Here is a 12,510-nt window from a genome sequence, read left to right on the forward strand (position 1 = left end):
ACTCGAAGAGTTCTTTAATCATCTTTTTGTTTTGTTTTTTGTAGACTAATCAGTTAATTGGTTAAACATTTTAGCTTTACCAGTGGTATTAAAAATCCTAAATTAAGGACAGATGTTTTAACAGATATAACTTTTGGCTGTTATGTTCAGGTTGCAGCGGTTGGTGAAAGACCTGTTGAAGCAGTTGCAGGGCCAAGATAGCGGGCAGTGGGCCAACAACAAGGTGTCTGGTCTGGACCGAACTCTGGGAGAGATCTCACGCATCTTGGAGAAGCAGGTAACTGTCTGTTATGTTTTTATGCACGTGAAGCCATCCTTTTCTTTAATATAAAGGTCTATCACAAAGGTTTTTGGGTTGCATAATATGCTAGACTGATCTATGGTTTTACACTGAGCAGTCTGCCGCAGTGCAGAGGTCATGCCAGCCGTCTTTTTAGTTATGAGCTATGTTTTCGCTTTCTGCATACCAACTTGCCTTTGGTTGTTGGCTAATGAAGACCAGATTAACAGTGTTTACACTGTGCACATGGTACCAATAGAGAGGCTTCCTAGCACGAGAGCAAGCATTGTCTTGTGTCTGTGTGGTTTGCACGACTCAGATGTCGCTGGTTTAGACTTTGCTAAATTGGATTTCCAGATGAAATGTCATTGATGCACAAGACTTTATTCAGCAAAGATCTTTTAATTTGACTATACAAAACAAGGAGGGGTTGGCTTTTATTATAAATACTCCTACCACAACTGTATAAATAAATGATTTAAAAATGTAATGGCAAACTTTCTTGAATACAGTTCAGGTGAAACAAGGCTCTATAAGCCTTGTTGCCTTTTTTTTACAGTTTTTTTTTTTTAAACAGTAAAAGTCGCATCAATTTGAGACTTTGAGGGTTGGAATTAAAACACCTGCCACCATGTTTATGATGAGGAGAATATACGGCCCACTTCCTGTAATGAGGCATAAATTTCCTGCCAAGTTGTGGTTTGAACCATCAAAACATCCCACTGAGCATGCCTCTGGGCGTGAGGATAGAGACATTATGGTGTCCCATCAGTAGTGACGGGGCCGGCTGGAGAGGCTATTACTGAATTTCCCCAGGGAGACGGAGAATAAAGTGGCAGAGGTGGGTGGCATGGTGTTTTGTAAGGAGAGAGGAGGGGACCGGTGTGATGTGACTAGCGCGCAAGCTGTTACTACACGAGGACTCCTCCTCTCAGCTCCACGTGGTCCCAGTGGGAGGTCACAGGTCAGTGGGCCAGAGGAGATGCACTGCATTCAACAGTGGTGTCACTTGCAATAAGCAAATCAAGTGAAAGTCCTTTTGCCTTGTCTTTTTCCTCAGTTTAAAAGCAAGTCTGTGAAGTATTTTGTCAAGCTCTCCTTTACCATCTTTTTGCAGTGGTATCCATTCAAAGTTGTGTCGAATCATGATTAACCAATGAGGCAGTCTGGGGAGTGCTTCTCTCCTTAATCCTTTGACAAAGTCAAATAAATAGAGTCTCCATCAGCATGGCTGTCTGGCCCCTGAGTCACTTCAAGTCGGAGCCGTTTTGATTATTTGACCTAACAAGCATCTCTCATGTCATTGACTCACCTACAGATTTGTTTTTCTCCCCCATATCTGATTCAGTCTCCACTTTCTCTCCTAATCCCTTCAACAACACCCGATGCTCCTCTCCTGCGCTGCTGCTTGGGTCCCAACCCCCCACCACCACCACCACTCACTCCTTCTTTTCTCTCTAGGCTACGTCTAGTCTCTGACCCCACTGTGTTTCTCCCCCTGTGGCCTCTAATGATTTTTCTTGTGTCAAACCTGATTTTTTTTTCTCGCCCCCTCCCTCCTTATTTAGGGTGATTAAGAGAAGCAATTCTCCCAATGTGCTCCCCCTTTCTTTCTAATGCACACTCGCCTTATTGTTAAGCACTTGTATTTATATATTGCTCAAAGTCTTTACCATTCCCTTCAGCTGAAGCTTGTCTAGAAAAGGGCAGGAGCATGGGTCTGAGAGCCAAATACTGCACCAAGATTGTTTCGTTTTCATTAGGTAGCACTCACAGCTTGATTTGAGTGAGTAGTGGGATTGGTGGGAGTTGTATCTGGGGACATGGGGGAAGGTGAAGGGCAGAGTGGAAGGATTACAGGGTTTCTCACTGGGGCCTCCAGCTGACTGACAGGTTAAAACCCAGATCAGCAGCGTCAGAAGTTTTTCCAAAAAACAAGAGGGAGAACACATTACTTAGTTCATTTAATAAATGTGAAATTATAAACATAGTGTTCTGGCACATTTTAAATGAAGTTGAATTTTAATTTCTGGTTTAAAATAAACAGTTTATTTTGAAGAGAGTTGCAAACTCAGATGTTGAGGTTCTCGGACAAGCACGTGCACAGCGGATCTGAACCTTTCTCGATATAGCTTGGTGTAGGTACATGTGAGAACACAACTATTGCAAACAGTGTGATCACAATCTTTAAACTGCATAGAATAGCATAAAGGCTCAGTGCAGCTAGTGAGTTTTCATTCTGTATCCTGCCTGCTGCACTCTGTGCTCAAACAGTTTCCTAATCTAAACCAATCGGAATATTGGCAGAAGTGATAATGCATCTGAAGTGGACTATCTCTTGATTTGTGCTACATGTAAGAAAGGACATAAATCACATTTATGTGCAAAAACAACTCTATTGCTATATTTCTTGCTTCTTGTGTTTTTTTTGCCATTTACTGTCGAAAACAGGTTCTCCCAAAAGCATCAGTCCTTAAATATGTAGTGTGCCAATGAATGATCTGTGTAGACCTGGGGAAATCTAGGCTGACATGATTGTTTCATTTTTCTAAATTATCCCCCTTCAAAAATGAAGTCACTCATAAAGCAGACTTTTCAGATAAGTTTGATATATTTTATTTGAAATCCTTATATCAGACCTGGAGGTTTTTCTTTGGCTTAACCAAATGGGGAAGATAATTCTAAAAATTATTTGGATCGTTGGCGGAAGATGAAAAGTGTCTCTTAGTTTTAGCTCCAGTGTTACAGAAATTTAACTATAGGCTGTCATTTCTGTCTTCCAAACAGCCCTGTTATTTCTCCACCATGAGACCAGTGGGTAGTGGAATAGCTTTAAACCTCTTACTGTATTAGATTTAGCTGAAGACAGTTTGTGGCTTCTGTGGTAGGTTTTGGTTTTTGTGGCCTTTTGATTGATCATGTGTTTTTTTTTTTTCTTGAAATAAATAAAGTTTGTGAATGAAGAGCAAATGTGGAAATGGATGATTCCACACAGCCTCCTAAATCATATGCCATTATGACTTGTATAAACACATGTTTATACTTAGAAATTTTGACTTTAAAGTGTTTACTCCTGCAGCCTTATTGTGGTTTACAGAAGACTTGGCATGCTGTATAATGATGACATATATGTAAGGAGATGATCATCTGGTGTACTTGGTTGTGAGGGAGGATGAACCCTTGACATAAATGAAGACCCAGATGAAAGTTTAAGTCTTGCCTTAATTTACTTTGCCAGTTCTTTTCCATCTGTTCGTGAGGTAGCACAGTTGTGCCTTCCTCTTTGATTTGATTGGATTGTCTGGTTTTAGGTGACTATGAAAAGCAATTTCTCCTGGTCACTGTTGCAAAAAATACCAGCTGCTTTGGTCCTCCCATCAGCCGGCGTAACAATAGTTACCCAGGGCGAAAATTAGATTAAGTCCTCCCGATGTGTTATTCAGGAGCTGCCTCTGACTTTCTGTCTTTGCCCAGTCTTTTTTTTTTTTTTTTAATTCTTAAGTTTTTTGTTTTACCAGGTTGCTACCGCTCAAAGACCAATTAGAACTTCAAGCACTGTTACTCGTCTTTAATCTATGATCATACTTTGGCTATGGTTAACCTGGTTTAATGCAAAGAATTAGAGCAAGGGATAACATTCAGCCTACAGTAAAACTTTATGTGCATGCAGTAATTGTTTTAGATATACTGACAATATTTTACACTGGATTTCACAGCCCATATTGCAACTATAAGATTGTCTTTGATATGTACAGATTGTGTGACCTCATAAGACATGTTTTAGGCCATAACTTAAGCAGGAATACTGAAGTACTTACCAACTGCCACACAATATCTTTTAGGATGAAGCGAAGATGTTTTATAGAGAAAGGTCAGCTTCATTGTGCCACCATACTGTTCTGCAAAAACATGCAAAAGAAAGTGCAATGACTAAGAAGAAGACATAATAATAATAATGGATTGCATTTATATAGCGCTTTTCGGGGCCCTCAAAGCGCTGTACAATTCCACTATTCATTCACTCTCACATTCACACACTGGTGGAGGCAAGCTACAGTTGTAGCCACAGCTGCCCTGGGGCAGACTGACAGAAGCGAGGCTGCCATATCGCGCCATTGGCCCCTCTGGCCATCACCAGTAGGTGGTAGGTGAAGTGTCTTGCCCAAGGACACAACGACCGAGACTGTCCGAGCCGGGGCTCGAACCGGAAACCTTCCGGTTACAAGATGAACTGCCAACTCTTTGAGCCACGATCGCCCTATCGTGGGTTTGTTTAATAGGGTTTGTTTGTTTGTTTTTAATAAAAACCAGCTGGCAATGCTATCACCTCACCTCACTTATATGTGGCTAAGAATATAGTCTCCAACAACTCGCTTGGTCATCAACCCAGTTCTTGCAACATTAGAGTGAATGCGTAAGATTTAGTTTCCCTGTTTGTTTTTGAGCTAAGGTGGCCACAATGAGTAGGGAGGGAACTGCTAACTGATAATCTTATCTACTCTGGGGAAATGTACTTATTTGCAGTCTTACCCAAAGTGTTGGAGTATCCTGTTGGGAGCCCTGGATGGAGGATCTTTATTGTAGCTGTCTCTTAGGAATGCAAGTTGTGAATCCTCTGATCTTAGAGAAACAGAACACTGTTTTCATTCAGTTAAGTGTGCATGCAAATTCAGCTTACTGTGTATATATGCTGTCATTGTAATTACCTTCATATAAACACGAATACTGTTGCTCCGCCTTGGGTTTGGAGAAAGGATATATCATCGCCAGATGCTTGTTCCATTTGCTTAGAAAGGCAACTGCATTACATGGCTTCAAGATCAGCAATTCTAGATCGCAGGCTGCTATCATACAAAACAAGGCTTTATTTAAACCATCACAGTCTGATTTTGTTTTCTGTAGACCTAAAGGTAGCAGTTCAGGTAGCTTCAGCTTAATCTCTTCACCTGTATTGTTCTAGATAAATCTGTCAGCAGGACAGGAAAGGAGCTACTGAGCAACAAAGTCTTTTCTGTGTTATTTTTTTAATTTTTTTGCAGGAGACAACCAGGACTGGGCAGGTCCAAGTTACCCACTCTAATACCATTTGAGAAGCTACTATGAATGAGCTGCCTTTTCTCATTTAGCCCAGAAGCTTTTAGGTTGGTGTGTTGATGAGGGGTTGAGCCAAGTTCGGTAATCGAGACCTAATTGATTAAACACGGAAACCTTTGGCAGTGTAAAGAAAGGAAGTCACAAGTAAGGTCTTTTAAAAATGTTCGCGTTGACTCTTGAGAGCGTCATGGAGACTTTTGCCATTATGTTTAATGTAAAGACTTTTTTTTTTTTTTTTTTGCGTGTTTAAATATTTTTTTTCCGTCTTAACACTGGAATTAAGAAGCCGTTACCTCAGCAGCCGGCACAGATGACAGATGAAGAGCTTATCTGTAATTTAGTAAAGCGTTTGTCTTTCAGTGTGTTCGGGCTTGTTGGCAACTTCCCATCTGTGGAACAAAAGCACTGTGAAGTGGCTGGATTTTAGTGCTGTCACAGCTTTGAGGAGACCGTAACCTCATTAGGTGGAGGAGTGACCTGTAGGCTCTCTGTAGTTGTGTGAAGAAGGCCCTCCGTCAGCAGCTCACCTCCACTTCCTCTGCTCTTCATCCAGCCAGGCACAAACATGCCTCATAGTCAGTACCTACTCCAGGATTTGTATTTGTTGATGTACGAGAAGCTGTAGCAACAGCATCCCACATACTGCCAATTAATCTATCGTCACAGGAGACGGGGCCTATCTATTTACATGATGTTAGAAATCTAATCCGCTATAATTATAGGTTTCCTTTGCAGAGTCATTTTATTTGTATTTTTATATTGTAAGTGGAGTAAGGAAAAAATAATTCAACAAGAGGAACCAATGGATATCATTTTAAGTAAGAAATATTTCTTAAATATTAATTTGTTCCTGCTGAAATTCTGTAGTTATTAGTTCATTTCCTCACTGATTACATGACAAGTGATGTGTGACAAGCAGATGTATCTAATAATAATGCCGATTAAGGGTTAGGATTCAAAAAGGAAGTTTGGTTTGAACAGAGGAACAAAGTAAAACTTTCTCTATTTTTTTCTATTTAATGTTAGTAAGATTCATGCAAAGGTTATTTCTGCCAATCTTTTTACTAAGTTGGAAATACCCAAAGATATTAAAATTTAAAATATCTAACCTTATTTTTTTTTATTGTTTTAAATAAGTTTTACATACCAATCGAATTCCTATTTGTCTAAAGCCAAAGTGCAGCCCCTGATAATAATTTATGTAGTGCTAGAGTAAAAAAAATATACCACTGTGCATCTCATTTACCCACGGTTCATGTCATTTTGTGATATAGGAACTCAAAATGATGCTAACTTAGCATTATACTTGTGTTCCAGTTTTTCTTCTGTTTCAGCCATCAGTGCTGACTACATTTTCCTAAGGCGGCTCACTGAGAGTTTAAAAAACTACAAACCCATCCAAAGTTACTGAATTCCATGAGGAAACTCCAATATCCCCTAAACAAAGATGGCAAAAACACTGACTAAAAGACTTTAATTTGTGCTTTTTCCAGGTTGACTATCATCATATGCCGCATCCCTATATTGGCACTCAGTGATCAAAACTTTGAAAACTCCTAGTCTCAAGGTTTTGCTGTCTACAACAAACTTGGATGGAAATTTAATCTATAAATCTTAACCAATTAATTTTGTTGACGTTTTTATAGCTTTCTGAAATGCATTGCCATATTATTGGTGTGAGAGCCTTCAACTCTCGGTTTGGAAATAATGTATTCTATAATCATGCCAGCTGGTGGCATCAGCCACTGCCCTCTCATTTGTATTTGTAAACTATAATATAGCAGTCGTAAATAAAAGCATGAAAAGAACTGACCAGAGCCACTTTGATATTCAGCCATTTATTAAAGTTCACCTAAAATGGAATGTTTCAAACCCAAAGAAGATGAATAATAGTGATGATCCAGTAGAGCTATAGTGTCTTGCTATTAGAACAGTTCAAATTCTCTGGGTTGTTCTGTTCTTAGATCGCCTGCGTGGCATTTTCTCACTTTTACTTAGCCTGTTGTGATCCATTGAGACCACCCTGATGCTAACCGGAGCCTGCAGAGCATTTTGCCTTTCACTGAAAGTTCACTGTTGTGGGGCGGAGTCAGGTTGTGCACTTTTGAGATTAAACAGGAATACTTTAGGGATCATTTTGTTTCACATTTCAATCCTTTACCCCTGTAGGAGAAAGAAAGGCTCCGTCTCCAGCAAGAGCTATGTAATCCCCTGTCAGGCCGGCTGCTTGCTGTCCCCTGACTACACCTTTGTTTCTTTCTTACCCTCGCTCTTTCTCTGTCCTCTCCTCAACAGAATAATGCAGACCAAGTGGCCTTCCAAGTAGGCGGTGGCCTGTCTGCTCTGGAACAAATTTTACAGGTCATCACTGCTGCTTCCACACCCACCGCAGTTCCCCGCATTCCTCTCAAGTGAGTATCATCACAAAATTAAGAATTTTTGTATTCATGTGAACCAAAACATATAAATGTGTTTTTTGTTTTAATTGTTTGCTTTATTTATTTATTGCTTCTGGCTTGACCAGAGTTGGAGTTTGAATTTTAAAGATACTGATTAGACTACAAAATACATAAATCAATAACCATGGAGGACAACAAAAACACAAAACATAGAATCGGGTTAGGTTATTTATCTGTGGCAGTACACACCTTAAACACTCATTTTTAAAAAGACAAAGTTCTCTTAGTGCAGCTTTGTGTTGCAATAAATAAAAGCCAAAGCGTTGAATATACAGTGGTATTAACATTATCACATGTTGCTTTTTTGTTTGTTTGTTTGTTTGTTTTTGTATTTTTTCTAACTAAAAGATAAGAAAGGAAGGAAGGATGGGGATGCTTCTGAATGATCCATATTGTTTGTCTGTCTGTTCTCTGCTGAATTCACAGAGACTCTTAGCTTTTACAGTCCTTCTCTGCAATGACTCCTCTATGACTTTATCCTTTCAATGACAGTTGCTGCTCTGTTTGCTCCATGTGAACGTTTTTGCAATCGCATAAAGCAAGGGAGCTAATGTCAGCTAACCTACTTTATCAGCGTTTACAGTTGCTTCATCTCAATAAATACTCTCAAAATGTATTAATGAATAACAGCGCTGCCCTTCAACAAATGGGAAGCATTTCCATTTCTGTAATCAATTTGTGTTCTTTCTTTTCTCTCGAAACACAAAAAGCACATGTGTCCCATCTATCATTTAGAGTACGAAATATTTTTGAGTTGTGGGTCTGGCGCTTGCATGGCCTGCCAGTAGATAACTTCAGAGAGCCTGCCATAGTCACAAGTGGGACTCTGTAATGGACTTGAATGGCCTTGCTTCCCCCATTCATTAGCATTTACTGGTCTCTGAGTCTCTGCTAATGGACAAATGCTTCTTATATTTATAATGCTTTTAAAGGGCATCACATGTATATTGTTTCTTCTGTTTTTTTTTGTGTTCTCTCTTTCTCAATCATTGCAGTCTTTAAGAATTTCAAGCAGACTTCTGAATTCGAAGCAGTATTTTGTTGAAATGAGACTATCTTTGCAGCACAAAACGTGCTCACAATAATCTCCTTGGCATTGTACATCTCTTTAACATGCTTGAATGAAAAGGTAGATTATTAGGGCCATGTGTTTCTATTGTTGGGTAACAATACAAGCAAAGTCTTGAGTGAGGAAGAAATTATTTTTGCTATTGAAAAGGTCTAAAATGAATGGTTCTTTTCAATAGCTACAAAGGATTTTGTGATTATCTGAAGAAAAGCATGTGTATGATAGTTTATTTACAACATATACAACAGTTTAATAAATGAATGCACTTATTACAGTAGCTTTGTACCCCAGAGGGTTGTAAGCAGAGATTTCTTTATGGTTTTTGTAAAATGTAAAACGCAGCAGAGGTCATGCTCTGTTCTTGTGTCAGTCAGGTCAGTGCAGTCGGCGGCTCATGACGAGATGCAACATAAGGACACAGCCCGGCCGTCTGCTTATCACTATCTGTCATCTGGATTGCTGTGTGGCCTAATGGGCTGCTATACAGACGCTAACCCCGGAGTGAGCTACATTATCTGTTTACAGTGATGCTGCCATATTGATCACCTCCTCCCACCAGATAAGCAGAGTGATTTACAAAAAAAGGCAGCTGCCGAGATGCTCCTGCCATATCTCTCCCAAGGGAAGCTGATTCCATCTTGTTACCATTACATTAATGAGCTAATTCCTCGACGAGGCTCCACTAATGTTCTGGTGTAACCCTGTGGTCGCTGGAGTGACTAGATCAGGGTTTATGCAGTCGCTGTCGTTAACGTCAGATGAAGAGATTTCTTACAAGAGGCACAATAACATCCCAAACTTTGGCATGAGCTTTGTTGAATTTACATCAGTTTAGATTTTTAACTTACTTTTGATTTTCATTGTTTTCATTATTTTTCCAGTAATTCATATTTGTCCCCATTTTAAGTCATTGTTATTAGAGACATTGTTTAATGTTAAGTGACACAGCTGAGGGTTGTATCCTCACAGTTTATTGTTGTATCAATACAGTCTTAGATTATAGTGAAAAATCCATTACAAGTCTACATGTATTATCAAATTAACTGTACAAAACCAAATATTATTAACTTTGATGTCTACAGGAATCACTAGACCTTATTTATGGTTGGGTTTCCTTTTTGATATTTGTGGTTAAGACTGCATACATAACTACATCATCTTATAGATGAACATTGAATCTTACCCCTCATCATGTGTGCCAGCTGCACAGAATCTAGCTGTTTTGTCCTACTCAGTTGAAAGTGTTTCTTTAGTGTGGGAGAAATAAATGAAGGGGTTGATCCTCGTTTCTGTAGCCGGTGTCCTTTTACTGTCCTTCCATAATGACAGCTGCAGATTATGAGTTTAGCTTAAATCCAGTGCATTTTTTTGTACACTGATGGAAACTTATACTGAGTTGGTATTTAGATTGCAGATGCCTTGTCCTTGTGACTGGAATAGGGGTCACAGTGGGGAAGGGAACAAAATGCACAAATGTTCACAGTCTCAGTGCAAAGTGTTATCTTCCTGTACACAAACTGAACAATGAGAGGAACAGAGGCGCTGATCTGTGCCATTAGGTAGCAAAGATGAAATTCAAACATTTATTTTCTGAGGGTCTGGTCATATTCTGTGTCGATAGTTTCCAGTAATTTAAAGAAAGACGGCGCTGTGATTGTAACAGGTGAGCTCCAGAGAGAAGTTTACAGTCCCTGGACATGCGTGTTAACCCAATTTGTCTTTCCACTTCTGTCTCACATGACCTGTTGTATCCTGTGAAATCAGACCTGCTACCTGTGGTTTTATTTCAGGATGTTTTCCGCCATTTGGGAGTGTGTGCGTGTGTAGGTGTGTGTGCCTTCACTTGTGTGCATGGTGCGGCGTGACGGCTCATCAGATTTCTCCTCCTTCATAGCAGGCCAGTGTGGCACGACAGCCAGGGTAGATGTCTTGGAAGCACTCAGGGTATCGGAGAGATCAACAGCAGAATCAAATTAAATGTCATTTAGATAGCTCTGAATGAAGGGATTGTTTGACAGCACAAGGAAATGGGTCTGCTCCTCACCTTTTATTTTGGCTTAGGATTCTTTTTCTTCCCCTGTTTAAGAGGCAAGGGCTCAACCTGATCTGGAAGTTAGTCAGATTTCTACAGCGCTGCCCCCGTCAGGCTTGACTGCACACATAGGAAACTCACAGAAAGGGCGAGGAATGTGAGACTGAGGTTGAGGAGCACAGATCTCATTGCTGATAACTCAAGGCAGTGACAAAAAGCATAAAGACCCTTTTTATATGCTTGTTGTCCTGTTGTCAGCTGAACAGACAGTTGGCCATTTACCTTGATAAATGGACTTGGGTGAAAGATAGCTGCAATCCATAGCCGTATATCTAAGCGCTAGGGAACCTGTGTTTATGGTTGTTACTTCTGATTTATTCCAGAGAGTTTATTAGCCACACTCTGGGTTTTTTTGCAGACAAATCCTCTGCTTCTGGAATAGTTTTGTGCTGTTATATTATTGAATTATTTGTTTGCCTATCCTTGTTGATTATGATCACTAAAAACCAGCTGGCTCCTGTGGTTTTAAGTGGTTTATGGGGGTGCGAGACAAGATCAAGTGCACTACTTTCATGTCTGTATGAATATGCCTACCTTTCATGTAAAATAATATTCCTTGCTTGTGTGGGATTAAATTTAGTGTAGGGAACGAACATTGTTCTTTTATTTACACATTATGGTCTGTCTTAAACTCCGCTCCCAAGTCCACCAGTGATGATCCATGTTGATACTTAAAAGCTTAAATCCTGGGATAGCCAGCAGTTTTGGAAACCTGGTAAACACAATATTTCCAATGTAATGAGAATCCCATAGTGGTGTAGGGTGAGGAATGTGGAGAGTTTAAATAGACTGGTGCACATCAGTCCCCACAAAGTTTTGGTGTAACACGAGAAAGGGTGGTGTGGCACTTTACCAAATTGTTCCTCAAAATCTTTGACTGGAGCTGTCAATGAGGGCTGTTTAGAGGGGTGAGATTCCCAGAGGGGCTGGACTATCAGGTGTCGTGCTCATCAAGCTCAATTAGGTGGGAGGAAACCAAAGACAGATCACCGCGGTGGTTCATTGTACACTCTGGTGTAAGGGCATATAGCTCAAACACGCCTTTGACAGCTTACTCATTTGTTAAGAGATGGCCATAGACAGCCCTGATTAGCTGTGTTACAAAGCAACTGAATGCTCATTACATGAGAAGTTAATTGAGTTGAAGGCCTCTCTTACTACTTTCCAAGCAATTTAATAAGAATACCCTGATCAGTCTTGCCTTGAATTCATTTTTAAAAGTAGTTTTAACTGTTCTACTACTGTTGGACTATTTTTTTTGTTCTAATAATACACTTTGTAGTATCATTTAGTAAAGTAAATATCCAGTGTGTCCTTATAGTCTCCTTTAAGAGGGTGGAGTGTAGGGTGGTGGTGGCTGAGGAGCTGTTGGAGCAGCCGGAGTGTATCCCAGCTGACACTTCCTGGACTGGTCACCAGTTAGTCACAGGGATGGGACGCTAAACCGTGGAAACAGCAGTTTTCACAAGGAAAAGTGTTTTGCAGCAGCCAATGTGAATACAGGGGTATACTTAAA

The 12,510-nt window shown here is 40.0% G+C and overlaps 1 protein-coding gene across 5 annotated transcripts in view; it reads left to right on the forward strand.

Moving 5' to 3' along the window:
• The window catches only part of scaper (S-phase cyclin A-associated protein in the ER), a 58,413-nt gene that overhangs the window by 28,768 nt on the left and 17,135 nt on the right, over positions 1 to 12,510 (forward strand). For all 5 annotated transcript variants that reach the window (XM_086298655.1, XM_086298651.1, XM_086298654.1 and 2 more), the window contains 2 exons: positions 151 to 277; positions 7,670 to 7,785. In XM_086298655.1, coding sequence (XP_086154781.1) covers positions 151 to 277; positions 7,670 to 7,785 — 243 coding nt within the window. The remainder of the gene's footprint in view (positions 1 to 150; positions 278 to 7,669; positions 7,786 to 12,510) is intronic.

Source organism: Aulonocara sp. 'chitande type north' Nkhata Bay, linkage group LG7 (genome assembly GCF_057382095.1).
Source record: "Aulonocara sp. 'chitande type north' Nkhata Bay isolate Kocher_YH1m ecotype deep benthic linkage group LG7, A_spYH_male_GT1.1, whole genome shotgun sequence".
NCBI lineage: Eukaryota > Metazoa > Chordata > Actinopteri > Cichliformes > Cichlidae > Aulonocara > Aulonocara sp. 'chitande type north' Nkhata Bay.